The 15,921-nt window shown below is 39.4% G+C and overlaps 1 protein-coding gene across 4 annotated transcripts in view; it reads left to right on the top strand.

Annotated features, from left to right (window-relative positions):
* The window catches only part of SHROOM2 (shroom family member 2), a 124,295-nt gene that overhangs the window by 69,739 nt on the left and 38,635 nt on the right, over window positions 1–15,921 (top strand). For 2 of the 4 annotated variants that reach the window (XM_085212563.1, XM_085212582.1), the window contains exons 3-4: window positions 6,323–6,454; window positions 11,443–14,092. In XM_085212563.1, the coding sequence (XP_085068689.1) occupies window positions 6,323–6,454; window positions 11,443–14,092 (2,782 nt within the window). Of the gene's footprint in view, window positions 1–6,322; window positions 6,455–6,474; window positions 6,663–11,442; window positions 14,093–15,921 lie in introns of those variants that run through there. The other 2 variants (XM_085212573.1, XM_019622345.3) reach the window with 2 other exon arrangements.

Genomic DNA, 15,921 nt, shown 5'->3' with positions numbered 1-15,921 from the left:
GCTAATATTCCAGCAGAGTATGCTCTAACAAGCAGATGGGTTATGTGCTGCTGCTAATGGAGAAAAACAGTCTTTAAATGAAGATCCCTAGCATGATTTTGAGTGTTTTCAATAGTAATTTGGATTCATACATGTCATCTGAATACAGCGCTGGTAATCTAACATTAAAATTGCTATTGAGATTTTTTTTGTTTGTTTTTATGTGAAGAGAGTCATCTTTTACATCACTTTTTAATGCTATCTTGCTGGCAGAGTAGAGTAGCTTTTTAAACCTCATCTTAGCAGCTGTTGGTCAGCTATGGCATTAAAGCATTTGCATTTAATGATTGCAAAACACCTAATATTAATGCTTTCAACAAATTTTGTCCTAAATAAAGTCTCATTCAGGCTTTCTCTGTATTCAGGGAGTACATGTGAAAGAGAAGTACTGTTGGTTTTTTTTTTGAAGCTCAGAAGAAAGCTGTAGTTCCAAAAGGCATTGCCTTAGAATACATAGCAAGTTGATATTTACCGTTAGTTTTTCAGATATACTTCTCACCATGAAGAAGCATTTTGTACATTTTCAGTTCAATATCTATAAAAGTGAGGGTGTGATCTGTGTGCCTTAGCTAGGAAGATGTAGGGGGATTTAGGCAGTCTCTGCTATGGCTCACCCAAACAAAGCCTAAGCTTGCCATCCTTCTTTGAAAGGGACATTTAAGATTCTCCTGTGTGGATGATGTGACATGGAGTGTACTAAGGGAAAAAAAAAAAAAAAAAAAAGTAAAAAAAATGCTGATTTCTAGTCTCAGAGCAACAGGGACTTAGGGCAGCCAAGATTTGAATCTGAGTGAAAGGCAGTAGGCAGCCTTACAGAAGGAGAGAAAAGGGAATCAGCTGTAGCAGGCAAGCAGGGAGACAAATTCAGAAGTCAAATGTGGGTTTAGCGGGGACTAAGTTTGTTGGGAAGGCCAAAACGAGGTGTTAGAAGTACAAAGCCATCAACCTGGACAGAGAAGTCATGGTACACTGGCAAGCTTAGAAAGTGACTTTGCATGTATGACAGAAAAAAGAAGAGTGAGGAATAAGCTTATTTGCATTAACTGTATTGCTGATGAATGACAGGCAGTGATACATGTGCTTCAGAATATATTACAGGAGCTTTTTAATTGTGTGTGTCCAGGTCCTTTAATATGGGATTGTAGAATGAAAATTTTCAGTGCCTTTTATATGGAATATGTTGACATTGCTATTTCTCGTTATTTGAGAACACTGTGGGTAACTGTATCTTCATGGTGGTTTTCAGCATCTGTTTTTTTCTCTAAGGATTTGGAATACTAAAAAATCTGATGTTTTTTTTCCCATAAATTAAGTGATTCAATAGTTTGTTTGCACTGTTTTCTTATGTACCCATTTAATTGCATGATAAGTTGCTCTACTAGTGTCTTTTAATCCATGGAGCACAAGATTTGTCAACAGGAAAAGAAGAAAAAGCAGAAAAAGAACCACACAGGAGATCCCAAAAACTAAGTTATTTGTGTGGCTGACACAGGGCAGGTAACTGGCAACTGTAAGAACATTTGAGAGGTTTGTTTTCCCTGGGACCAACAGCTGTGGCGTGATTGAGTTGGTTTGTCTATGAAACACTCGGAGCTTACCTTGTGAGCCATGCCATTCAGTGCTTGCAGTGGCTGCCTTTTGGTAGCATGTCCAAATGTGCCCCCTTCTTGCTTGAAAATCCAGCTGAATAGAGTGCTTGAATGTCAGGTTGTGATTTTATCTTGGCGCTGAAGCCAATTTTGGAACTTGCAAGGAAGTTGTACCATCAAAACTGCAGTAGTCTGCAGCCTTGGGACTAAAAATGTTCTGTAGAAACAAGAGTGAAGTGGCTGAACACCACATAACATATATATTTAAGACTCTTTAATATAATCACTACAACAGTTTTAACTCAGGAAATTACTCTTGAACAGTATGTATTAGTTCTTTGCAGCTGTAGTTAATTTCTGACTGAAGCCTCTGACTCATCCTTCCTATAAAAATAAAATTACAATGAAAAAAAAGCGTTTTAGTGTAAAGCCAGGTTTTATTTCCTGGTGCAGCTGATAGAGATGAACAATATAAACCATTGCATTCAGATATACTGGGATACAATGCCTATTTTTGGTTTCATTGGACATAGGGAAGTCCTAATTACAAGTGATCATTACTGATCTGAAGCAGTTCAGTGAATTCTGCATTCAGACCTGCAGAATAAAAAAAAAAAAAAAAAGCAATCATATGATTTGTTCTGGGATCACAGAAGAACATTATGCCATTTTCATGTGTTAAGGAAGATTGTTGTAGGAAATAAAAGGAAGAAGAAAAAAAGTGAACAAATAGGAGAGCAGAATTTGAGTTGTATCACTTCCAGGAGGAGAGTAGCCAAATTCCTTCATTCTGAGCGACTGATTTCGTTTCTGCAATGAGACAAGCTTCATGAAAATATTAAAAATGCATTTGTGTGCATTCTCAAATGAACTGGGAGGAAGTTCAACAAGATCAAGTGCCGGGTCCTGCACTTTGGCCGCAACAACCCCTTGCAGTGCTACAGGCTTGGGGCAGAGTGGCTGGAAGAAATGGACCTGGGTGTGTTGGTCCATGCATCTTGGCTTCAATCAGAAATAATGCTGCCAGGTGGAGCAGGGAAATGATCATCCCTCTGTACTCAGCCATGGTGAGGCCGCACCTTGAGTACTGTGTTCAGTTTTGGGTCCCTCACTACAAGAAAGACGTTGAGGCTTTGGAGCGTGTCCAGAGAAGGGCAGTGAAGCTGTGAGGGGTCTGGAGCACAAGTCTTATAGGGAATAGCTTGAAATAGCTGAGATTGATCAGTCAGGAGAAGAGGAGGCTCACAGAAGACCTTACTGTTCTCTACTACTACCTAAAAGAAGCTTGTAGTGAGGTTTGATCTTTTCTCCCACACAACTAGCAGTAGGTGGGAGGGAATGGCCTCAAATTGCATCAGGCGAGATTCAGATTGGAACTTAGGAAAAATTTCTCATCTGAAAGAGTGGTCAGGCACTGGAATGGGCTGCCCGAGAAGGTGATAGATTCACCATTCCTAGAGGTGTTCAAGAAATGTTTAGTGGGGAAATACTGGTGATAGGTGTACAGTTGGACTTGGATGATCTTAGAGGTCTTTTCCAACCTTGAATCAACCTTGGTAATTCCATGATTCTATGAACTGAAAATAAAAACTATCTGAATTTTTAAATTTTTACTTAAGTCTTTTTTGACTTTTGTTATTTTTCCCACACTTGTCCAGTTTAATTAGGTTTTCATTGTTGGTCAAAGAAGCTTATTTTTTCTCTCTTTTTTTTGTTCTCCTCATTTCGAATCAGTATTGCTACTGTAATCTAAGCCACTAAACTCTCTACCCTGTGAAATTCAGAATGTATTAATGACTTCCAAACAGTAAGTATAAAAGGACAGATTTATTCTGAAGAACAATAAAGGAAAGGTAGGTTTATTGCTTAACTATTCGCACTCTACATGTCATTGATACAACTCTAACACGCTGCTTATAACTGATAGAAATTGGTTTTCTCTCCGTATGGTACCTTCACTACTTAATGGCGTTTTCCTTCCAGCAGTTTTTGCAAACGTATTGGTAGAAAGACGCTGTCAGTGAAGCACTTAATGTTTCCATTTATGCTAGAGGTTTTCTGCATTGTAGGTTCAGATGATCTCATTCTGTCACTCAGAATTAAAACAGAGATGTTATATTAGAATATAAATGCTCTGCTTCCAGCATCTTCAGTTGCCTGCAAAATATTCTGTTTTTTTAGGCTTTTAGTCTTTCTTTTATTTCCCGTTACTCATTTGTGCTGAGGTTTGGAATCTGTATTCAAGTATTGCTCTGTTTATTGTTAGAAAAGCAGTTTCTTGAAGTGCAGGAAATACTAAATGTAATTAAATGTTGTGTGTCCAACAGAAAGCAATGTTTATTATGCTTAGTAAATTAAATTAGTTTTTAGTCATGTTGCAGACTTCATCAAAAGCAGGTGTCTAGTTGATTCTGCCCTGCAGGTATCCCACAAATATTTTTAGACTGTTCATGCAAAAAAAAAAAAAAAAAAAAAAAAAAAAAAGACCCTCAAAAGTATACATGTCCACTGATACCAAAATGAAGCAGAACTTAATAGTTCTTGTCCACTTGACTTGCCTCTCATATCACAACTCAGTCCAGTCTGTTCCTCCCCTTGCTTGGCTGCTCAGGAAGATGAAAGTGGTGGTGGATATTGTAGCACAGGAAATGCCGTCTGAAAATGATGTTAATGAGGCGAGAAATTATCTTATGAAGATTTTGAGAAGTTCCATGAGGTACAGTACTGGCTTTACAAGTGCATCCCTTTTGTTCCTTCCCACCAACTGAATTCCTCCTACCATATGCCAAATCCATAGCAAACCATTGCAGAAGTCCTCCTTCCCTAACTGTGGTCTCCTCATGATCCAAATGTTGCTTGTGTTGTGCTAGTTTTCTAGTCTTGTGTTTCCTTTGTTCATAGTGCTCAAGTAATTGTCTCATAACAAGCTTTTTTGCTGAATTGATGCCTGAAAGTTATATTGAACTTGCCTAAATGTGCATTTACAGTATGCCTAGCTGATATCAATAACATTAGAGTAAATGGTGGAAAGGAAACCCTTCAATGCTCTGTGCAGCTGAATGATGGAATACGTCTTCCCCATACCTGAATATAAACTTGGGGTGCTTGGAATACGTAAGCAGTGTCTGGAGCTGAGCACCACGTGGCTGAAGAATCTTCACTTGTTTTCACAGAGAATATTTTGTCTTCTCTGTTCACTCTCTTAGTTTCATATCCTACCAAGGAGGAACATACTGATGGTCTGCTCAACTGTTTTTTGTCGTGTGTGGAAGAGTAGGCTTTTGTTTACACAAACAATTACTTCTTTTTTTAGTGACAGTAATGATGCCACACTTCTTAGTGAAATTACAGCTTCCCTGTAGAATTATTATTCTCCTTTTATAACCATGCATGCAGAGTTTGGAAAGGCAATTCATCACTGAATTCATCAAATGTTCCTGAATGCACTCCAAAAAGCCATGTGGTCAAATTGGATCTGTTTTGAAGATACTGGGCTTATAATGAGCTTTGGTTTTGTTTTCTAGTCTGATAACCCACATTTGAAAAAGAGAGCTGAATAAAAAATGTAGAACTGCCTTTAGAGCGTAAATTGAGAGTTGGGAGCACTTTCTATGCTTTGTGAATGATTTTGTAACTTAGATAAATTACTGTTTGAAAAACCACAATTACATAATTGAAATACATAAGTACATTGAAAAAAAACCTTAAGAGTTGAGGTCATGTAAGCTTTTGGTTCAGACTGTGACTTCGAAGGATGGGATTTGTCATCTTAAATCTGATCCAAATTTTAGCTTACAGTTTTCCCAGGAAGATCCAAAGGAAAAGACAGAATTAATTTTCTTCAGGAGATTTCTGTTTTATACCCACGGCTATTGAGAGAGTCTAGACAAATGGCCTGTGCTGGGTATGCATTTGCTGAGACAGAAATAGGTGAATCCCATCCAGAAGGCTTATGTAATACTGGGGAAGGAGAATGCTTCTTTCAGGAGTGTTGAGAGGCATTACAACGTCCTTGGAGAAATGAAATGAAAGCTCACAGTATTAGTTCCTGACCAGAGGAAAGGAGCAGAGGGGCTTAGAATAGCTTTGCAGAAAGGTTTGGAATACATGCCCTAAGAGCTTACTGTTGGGATTATTAGTTATATCTCTCTTACTAACTTGTATGAAGCAATGTCATTAATCCTTCTTCCCATCTTCCATAAGCACATGGCTATAGAATAACCTTACTGAAGCCCTACTATGCTGTTGTCGTGTTCTGAAAGAGTAATTGAAGCTCTTTATTAGCTTGAGGTGTTAAAGGTCTCTACATGTTTCAGGTACTCCAAAATTTATGTTTGTCTGTCTTGGCCACTCAAAAAAAAAAGAAAAAAAAAAAAAAAAAAGCCTCTCCTCCAACATAAAAACTGCAGTAAAACCCACAGTAGCACAAACCTTGGAGAATACTGGTATTTCACCAAGCATTTTAAAGGAATGTTGGTTAGCTTTTCAAAACTGGCATGCATGTAGAACATGACCTAGTTCATTGTCACTTGAAGTTATTGTATTTCTTTGCTGTCTGTGTGACTGCTGCCCTGATAGTTTTGTTGGATGTTTTTTTTGTTTTGTTTTGTTTTGTTTTTTACTATTTTATTGCTTCATGTCACCTTGCTGAACTGTTTGCATTAGACTCATACACTCTTCCTCTCTCTTTTCAGAAGAAATGACCTAGCCTGCAGGCCCCACTCCTGGCACGCAACCAAGTTTACAGAAAGTCAGCCTGAGGCAGCCACGTCACACCTTCCTTCATCCAATGCCTGCACTTCCTGGCATTCACGGTATCATGCAAGGTGAGACTGTGCTGAAGTTACATGCATTAAACTCCGATGGAAAGGCACGATTAGCGTGGGTCATGTTGAGCGCTTTTTAAACCCCGAATGCAGTATTGCATTTTACTTTGTTATTTCCTGTCCTCTCAATGCTTGAAGAAGGAGCCCTGGAAGCTTTACGCATGGATATTTTCAGAAACAATATGTGATAAGTGCATGTGACTGAAAGGTAAGAAACTAGTTTTAAAGGCAGTCAAAAAAGTTGTGTTTGTAGCTCTCCATTCCGTTTCCATGGGCAGTGCAAAGTCCTAAACCTTTCTAAATAAAAAGAAACCATCAAAATTAATGTACTTGAAATGAAATAGCAAAGGAAAGACAAATAGAAAAATACTGTTATTGAATGCTAGAAAGCTTTTTCCTAAAGGGAGAATACAGAGTATTTTCCTGTTAGACTTTAAAGTGTTACTGGTTTTATTAGTTAAATTATCTTTCTGTAATCCGATCCTTCCTATGGCTGTTCTTGCTTGTGGAGAGAGATAAATGCTGAAAGTTGTTGCGGCTGTTGTTTAAAGCACCTTAGTATTTGTCAGGTCTCATTCAACACTATGGAAGAAATGCTGGCACTTGGGCAGTTCTAGCTGTGAGATTTTACATAATGCCTGCTTGCACATGGTTGCAGGTTCTTGTGTGATTTCTGCTTGTCAGTAACATTCTTCAGTATTTTCATAGGGATTTTTTTTCGTTTGTTTTGTTGCTTTTTTTCTTCAGTCTTTCACAATTGAGCATAGTTATGCTGGGCATTAAAGAAAATCAGTCTTACAGTCTCCGTTTGGAAAGCAGACTTGTGTTTCTCTATTTATTAATTGTATATTCTCTTTAAAACAGAATGGAAGAAAATAATAATTTAAGATTTTATTTTATGCCATTATTAATTTTTTTTTACATTGTTTGAATTCTTTTGAAGTTCCCTGATGTTTTAAAAATAACTTGCTATCTGCCATTACATAAAATGTGAAAGTTAACATTTAGAAAGAAATAGTTTTCAAAATGCATTTCATAACACTTCATTAGCAGAATTTTTAGCACATTAGATATTTCCCTAATCCTTGATTATAATTGCTTCTGTTTTACATTTATTTCTAGAGTTTGTATTTGAGGTTCCTGTAAGTAGGCTGAATTAGAGTTACAGAAATGTAGATAGTAAGTACAAGAAACAAAATTTAGAAATTCCCAAAATCCTCAGAGATCTGAGTTGCAATGCTAACTTAAGAATATTTCTACTTTCAGCCTACTGAATCTTTTGATTGAGATGTAAATTGATACACGCTTCCTGTGTTTCTTTATGGTTGTCCTTGTACCTTGTGAAAGTAACATACTATGAGACACACCTCTGAAAGTGTGATTTGATAGGAGCTGGCAATATTTAAAGTACCTACTTGTTTTTAATTTGGTTTGCGTGCAGTTTTCAGCGTGTTTTAGCCTAAAGGAAAAGGGGAGGGGACTGCTGCAATTCCTTCCTCCTACATATGAAAAATATCAGCAACTCCTGATAGACATGACTTTTAATAAAAAGGGCAAATTCTGCTCTCTCAGATGCTAGTAGAAGAGCTAGAGGATTTCCAGGGTATTGCTGTTCCTGAACCCATCAATCATCTGTGCTGCCCACTTGAAAGCCTGCCTGTTGAAAGATGATTTACTTTGGAGATTTGTCACACCTGGTGTCGAAGACCATTTCTACGACTGAGCTGAATTCACATGGTGGCTCCTGGAATTATAGCCATCCCGGAGTGCCAGCCAAAGGATTTGGATATTTTGAGAATCCCAGTTGCAAAGTGAGTTTCATCGGACTTGCTAGTCTAAAAAAAAAAAAAAAGGCACCAAGGTGAATGTGTTTCACAGTATTCAGTAGATTAAAGGAGCAGTATGTCGGGAACTAATACACATAGCCTGAGGAGGGGCTATTTCTAGCCAGAGGATCCAGATCCATCCTGGTGCTACTTCTGGAGACTCTTATGCTTCTTTGAACTAAGCATTTGAGACTGATCTTCACAGCCTAAAATCTGTTCTGAATGTAATACCCTGGTTCTCTCTGCGAGTGTGAGAACTAAATGATCTGTAAATCATGATGAGCTCAACCAAGAGGAGAGGTGCCTGTTCTTTTCCAAGCAGGATATATCTGGATTTGATCAGGGGCAGCTGATCCAAAACTACGGAAATTGTCATTGCTACCTAGGTAGATGCCAGATTAAGGCACGGGTTTGGTTGGTTGGTTTTGGTTTGTTTCTTTTTTGGCCCGCTCACTGAACTTGGCCCATTGATAAGGTGCATGAAGCTAAAGAAGGAAAGAGCAGAAGAGACTTGTGTAAATAGGAGAGGGCGTAGTTCTGGAGCCCTCATGTCCACATCCACCATTCTGTGTGTATTTTCTACCACGTGACTTTTGTGCAAACACTGTAAATGGTCTCGGGAGAGCTGGGCTGAGTGTGGGAGCTTCAAGCACTTCAATGGCAGGGCTAGTGACTCAGATCTCATAAGGCTTCAGTGCCTTAATTTCCCACTAAGAAATGCATTCACAAAGTGGATGCAGACTTTTTTCCTAGCCCGCCCTAGACTACGACTGACAGCATTTTTCTGTCCCAAGTTGGTAAGAGTTTAAACCCCACATTTTCTTCCCTTAGGACATGCTATAAAAGAGGAACATATAACTATTTTTATTTCATTCTGCCCAGAAGTGTAGCTGAAACTAGTTATCTCCTTACTTTGGTATGGCCTTAAAAATGTGAGTGTAAGGCTAGTGAGCTTTGAGAATGCTGCTTAAACTGAGATTTTGAGGAAAATTAGGGTCATGTACAGCTGATCTGTAAGTCCATGTGGCCTGAATGTTGCCTGATTCGCTGAAATGATATCATTTCTGGGAGGACCCAGAAGCAGAAACTCATCCTCAGGTCTGAGATGGGCTTGTTGGCTAAAGAGGAAAAAAAAAAATTATAGATTATTCCTGGCATTTATTTTCCAATCTTCAATAGATACTTTTGGGAATCCACTGGAAAAAATAAAAAATTGAGAGGAGGATAGTCTGAAATGCCACTAGAAATGGCTTTTGGACTGCCTTCTATGCCAGAGTGTGTGGGAGGATTAGCCCTCAACTAAGGACCACGGGAGGCTTTGCAGTAACGCATCATTAGAAACTTTGCTGATCTTTCTGTGAAGTTTTTATTGCATTTATTAGGTTTCCCTTAAGTGTTTTCTAGCAGACCTCTGAGCTCTTACATTGATTGTCTCTGCTTCACATTTGATATCAGCAGATCTGTAAACTGGAAATAGAGGCAGAAGTGTCATCTTTATTTCCATCAATGCCATGTATAGTCTTAGTGCTGAAAAGGGGGAAGAAAACTGCAATTCAAAACCACAGCAATTCATACCTATATCTAGATTAAATTCTTCATTAACAACAGAGATCTTAATGACTGATATACTTTTTGCATGAGCTACAGCATCTGCTTAAGAGGTAAATTAAGACCTTTTTAAATATCTAGTGAAATGCTTTGAAATGCTGAAAATGAAAGAATGAAAGAACAAATAAAAACACTGGATGAGGTCACTGCTGGGTCATCTTGTCAAAAACTTACTTTTAGAAAATAAATGTGAAGTATGCCTCCCCTTACTTCCTGTAAGTTGTTTTTGATCATGTTTTAAAAAAATTTAAAAGCTATAATAATATAAAAACCCTGTAATTCCTATATTAAAACTGAATCCCAAAGAACTGTTTAGTTGTCTTTTTGCAGTATTTTTGACAGACAAAGAAAAAAGACCTGTATCACTCTTTGTACTGATTTTATGTGGACTAATCTTATTTCAGTATTAGTGTTCACAAATTTCTTTATAGCACAAGATTGATTAGATGCTTCCTTTAGTGTGCAAGATTTGATAGATGCTTGATATAATTATAGCTGCAGGGAATTGGAACGGTTCTGGGATTTCTACCAATGGGCTTTGCATGCAAAGACAGGAATTTGAGTTGATATATAAGGGTGGGCAGTGAAGTTCAGACAGGAAGATGTGAGACTAATTGGAAAGATGGTCGTCTCAGCATGAGTGTGTTGGATTGACAGGAGATGGGCGCTATGAAAAATAATAATGAAAAGAAGTTGAAAGAAACAAAGCAAAGTTGATTGCGGTGAGGAAGAGAACATAAGCAGCAAGGTTTTGAAATAGTACCTAGACAAATGTGACAGAGAAAGTGCAATGTCAAAGGTGGCACTTCTGTACAAGAAGGAGTGACAGAGAGGTGATGGTAAGGATTTTTGAAGAAAAGTCATAGGTTTAGTTTTGTCCAAGCAGAAAGTAAATTGCTTGAGATTCCTGACAATGGTGTGTAACTGGATAGAATTGAATGACTTTTTTGTGAAAACATCAAACTAAGAATGGTTTGAATGAAAGCATATTGGCAAGGTTCATGTGGAGGCTAAGAACTGAAATGGTGGAATTTGAGGCAAGTGTTTTTAGTATTTAATGGGGGGGCTGGATAATCAAGACAAAGGATTAACTTCGTGTTTTTGAGTGAGTTTATTGAAGGTGAACAGGTAAGTGCGCAAGGTTAGTAGTTGGAAGTATCAAGGTGCTTGGAAAATAAACTGCAAAATAAGTTGATGTTTGTCCTGAGAAAAAGAGAGCTAATGGAGATGAAACTGAATTTGTCCAAAAGTCAGCAAAATCATCAGTTTGCGTAGGGAAAAGGAGACCTTTGAAGGAAATAAATATTACTTAGTGGTATAGGTAGAAAGTTAGTTTTTAAGGTTTCAAGTTCTGGATTGGTGGCAGAATGCAAAATTAAAGCTGTGACTTTGTGTGTGTACTCGCAGTTTTGTTAGACTGTCCAAAGTAACTGCTATACAGATGGATTTCACCAGTATTAATAAAATTAGTGATCAAATATTTGTAATTGCATCATGGAATTTTTTGACTGTTGTATTTATACTGGGGCTTTTTTTGTTTGTTTCCTACCACAGCTGTTCTTCTCATGACCTGTCAAACTCATGGGATCAGTCAAGTCTCCATCGTGCATCTGACCAGTTCAGCTCTTTGGGCAGTATGGACAGCTGGGACCAAACTCCACAATTAGCCCAATACGGAAGACTTTCTTCTGCAAGGTCTAATAGCAGCATTGACCATCTAGGGAGCCAGAATAAGCGGGATTCAGCCTACGGGTCTTTTTCCACAAGTTCTAGTACCCCTGACCACACTCTGTCCAATTCAGATACTTCTTCAACAGAGAATATGCTGTATAAAGTAGGCCACTGGGAGACATCTAAACATGGAAATAAGTCTGGACAGTTTTTGAACGATTACAGTGGGATAGAGGACAAACCTGGATATTTGCCAGCTCCCACCCAGTACGAGAATAACAGAAGTCCCAGAATAGAGGAACACCCTGATGTCAAGCTTGCTGGCTCTGGAAGATCCAGCTTTGGGCCCGTCTGGTATGTTCCAGATAAAAGGAAGTCTTCCTCTCCTCCCCCACCACCTCCGCCTCTCCGTAGTGACAGCTTTGCTGCTACCAAAGGCCATGAGAAAGCCCAGGGCCCTGCATACTCAGAGAGTGCCAGCACACAGCACTTTACAGCCCTGAACCGATCTCAGACCAGGAATGACTGGAACTCAGAAACTGTGGAACAGCAACGGCGGCCTTCCAGAGGATGTGACAGGAAGGTCAGTGGCTCAAACTATAAATCAGATCTCAGTTCGGAGCATGCTTTTTCTGCAGTTGGTGAAAGGTACAATAGTAATGCAGGAACTGTGAGCAAGCTGCAGTCATCCTTGTCCAGCACTGATGTTCGTTTTGCACAGCCTGCTTACAACTACCACCACCAGCACCAGTACAGTGATGAAAGCACTTTTTTTTATAACACAAGAATGTTAGCTGCGCCTAAAGATCAGCAACCTTTTCTTTCCTATGGTGGTATTCAAGAGTTGCCTACTGATCATTTTCATGGATACAGTCTAAACCACACCAGGCTGCTCAATGCTTGCTCTTCTTCAAACAGTGCTCCTGAACAGAAGGCAGACAACACTGGACAGAGTCGCTATTATTGTGTGACAGCAAAACAGCCTGCTCAGGGAAGTTCAAAGCCACTGCAGCTCAAGGATGACAACTGGAAACCTGCAGCAGGGGCTGATGTTTCTCTTGGACCTTATGAAAATCCTGCAGTTGTCACAATGGTCCAGAAACCAAAATGCTATCTACCTCAACAGTCTGTTGAATCTTCTATGGAGGGTTGTGAGAACAGTAGTCATTACACAGTGGACAGAGAGGGGGATGTTAGGTTTGCTGTAGTAGAAGAGATTATAAAAATGAATCATGCTGAAAAGTCTGGGCAAAAGAAAAGCTTTGAGAGCAGCTTTGAGGAAAGTGAGACGAGGCACTGTCAACAGGACTACGGAAAGGGCTGTGCCCTTACTGCTGAAAACAGGCCTGCTCAGAAAGACTTCAGGTGGGGAAAAGATGAGAGTAGCAAGATCTCTCCTCAGAGGACTCCAATGTTGCATTCTTTGGCTCAGGAAGGCAAAAAACACTCTGATGGCAGCCCAGAAGCTGTAACAGATCGTCAGCCCCCATTTGACAATCACTTGTCTAAACAAGCACGAAGGAGCGACCGTTTTGCAACAACCCTGAGAAATGAGATCCAAATGAGAAGGGCAAAGCTACAGAAAAGTAGAAGCACAGCTACTTTAATAGGGTCATCTGAAACGGAGGAGTGCAGCGAGAACGGAAAGCCAGATGCAGCAGAAAATGTGAACGCCTCCCCAGATACGAACTTTACTAGCACCTACAAAGATCACCTGAAGGAAGCACAGGCCAGAGTTCTGCGGGCAACTTCCTTCAAACGGCGGGACTTGGAGCCCAGCCCTGCTGAATATCCCCCCAGGTCACCAGAACGGAAAGCTGGTAGTTACAACTCTTCATTATTGGCTTTGGTTTCTGAAGATGTGTCTGGATTCCTTGAGGCTACACAAGCTAAACCAAATCCTACAGGGAGTGGCACTCATCACGTTTCTCGCATTGGAGCCAGGAAGAGGTTCACAACAGAACAAAAACTGAAGTCTTACTCTGAACCGGAGAAGATGAATGAAGTGGGGATGTCAGAGGATGAGTGTCGTGCCCACTGCCATCCAGAAACGTCTGAAGAAGGCTTAGGCTCATTTGCAGACAGGTGGAAATTTTTTGAAGAAACAAGTAAGCCTGCATGTAGAAAGCCCGCACAGAAACCAACTCCCCACAGCCTAACTGAGGGGCTGCCTGAGAGGACGGACAGGAAAGCTTACGGCGGGCAGGAGGGAGACGAGTCCTGGCATGAGAGAAGAGGTCAGGCAGCTTCTGTTGGACTTGAAACTGCGCATGCTCCAAAAGGTAGTGTCCACCACAGCAGCAGTAGTAAGGCTGCCGATAGGACTGTGAAATCTCAACAGCCACAGCGTCTGGGAACCTTTGCAGAGTATCAGGCATCATGGAAAGAGCAGCGGAAGCCCATCGAGGCAAGGAGTTCAGGAAGGTACCATTCAGCAGATAACATCCTTGATGTCAGCCACGAACAGCATGAGAAACCTCAGTATACCCATGAGAGATCTAGATCATCCCCTTCAACTGATTTCTACAAACAGGTACAAGCAGCTTTTGTATTATCTTTTCACTGCCTATGGGAGGCACAGGGAGGTGAGGGGAGAGGGAGAGCAAGATAATTTTTGTGAAAATTTTCAATATAGGATTGCATGTAATGTGATGTTAGCCTTTCCTTTGTAATAGAATAAATGTTACGTGTAGCTCTAGTGAGTTCAAAAATTGTGTTGCACAGGCAATGAGTGTAGCAAAGAACAATTGGATAAAATAATTTCTTGTGCATACTGGAAGAAAAAAACTGGCTGATTTGATAATGTCCTCCAATTTACAGTAGAGATATAAGAGGATCAAAGCAATCTTGCACTTGGAGCACTTCATTTTTGTGGCTACTTCCTCCCTTTCCCATTTTCATTCTTAAAGCTGCTCTCTGGAACTACGAGCTAAAATATTCCAAGGAGAAATAATATCTATATTTTTCCACTTTTATTGATGGTCTGATCATTTTCTATGCATTTTCTCTATTCTTCTAAACTTGCTTTGTGGATCAGCTACATAGAACAGAACTTCAGCCTGCTAAAGTTTAGAGATCTAAAAAAAATGTATCTGCTAATGTTAAAGCTACACTGCAGGAAAAAAAAAAAAAAGGAAACTGCTCTGTGTTTTATTTTTTGTCAGCTTGCTTGATTTAAGAACTATAAATGTATTCCACAGAGAGATGCCAAATATCTGTTCAACTCGCAAGTAAATATTAAGTTAATTTTTAAGAGAGTAGGGCCAGGGAATGGCTGGCAGGTGGCAAAGGAAGTAAACAGAGAAACCTAGTCTCTTCAGTTCTGTGCTTAAAATATGTTGTTGAAAGCTGCTACAAGATTGTCTGATACGTCTTGAGTTGAAGTGTGTACAACCTGGCTTGAACTTTACCTTTTGCAAGAAAAAAGGGAGGCATACTATGCTTTCCTTTTTTTCTCTTGTTGAAAACATTGCATGCATATATACATACACACAGCACATGTGCATGCAGAATGAGAATAGCTTAGAAAATATGTTGGTTTCTAAAGTTGTGGAGTCCTTTTATGCATTTTTTTCTTTAGGTTTTGCAAGAGTTACTTTTGAACTTTGCAGGCAGAATTAACTATGCAGATAATTTACAAGAGTAGAGATTCCAGCCCTGGAAATATTCACCTGGAAGTTATTTTGAAAATTAAATTAACTAAATTATTTAATAATTGCCTACCCAGCAGAAAATCGTCATGTAATCTATTCCATATATGCATTTCTGGTTTATTAGTCAGTGCCTTTAAGTTCAGTATAGGCCTCCTGGGGCAAAATGCAGACACCTGTTTAGGCACCTGGAAAGCATGGTGATAAGTACATTGAAGATGCTTACAACAGACTGAAGTAAAGAAAGATGTTGTTTCGCATATACGATTCGGATGATTTCAGGACTAATGTGCAATTAAATTTCCTGTAGGTTCAGTGTTTGTAATGCAAAGCTATACTTTGGGTGTGGTTGTTTGAAGGTAGTGAGATAATACATTTCTGGAACAGCAATGCTGTATGTTGTACTAAGAAACTGAAGTACGCACTCGGGGATTCAAAAACCTTGTATACGTGCCTGTTCTAAAATGTAAGCAAATCTTCTGTCAGTTCTTTGCTGCATTTTTGTCTTTGCTAATTGGAAGTTGCAAAGGTTTATAAATGTTAAACCCTTCAGTAGTTCAGCAAACTAAGCTAGAAGCTCAAGTACAGGTCTGTAGTGCTGTGCAAGAGGTCACATAGCACACTGCTCCACTTAAAATCAAACGAGCTCGAGGCATGCTATGCTGTTGACTTCATGTATATTCAAACAGAGCAAAGCCACAAATAAGAGGTT

This window comes from Meleagris gallopavo, chromosome 1 (genome assembly GCF_905368555.1).
Source record: "Meleagris gallopavo chromosome 1, MGAL_WU_HG_1.1, whole genome shotgun sequence".
NCBI classification, from domain to species: Eukaryota; Metazoa; Chordata; class Aves; order Galliformes; family Phasianidae; genus Meleagris; species Meleagris gallopavo.
This window is presented reverse-complemented; position numbering and strand designations above follow the sequence as displayed.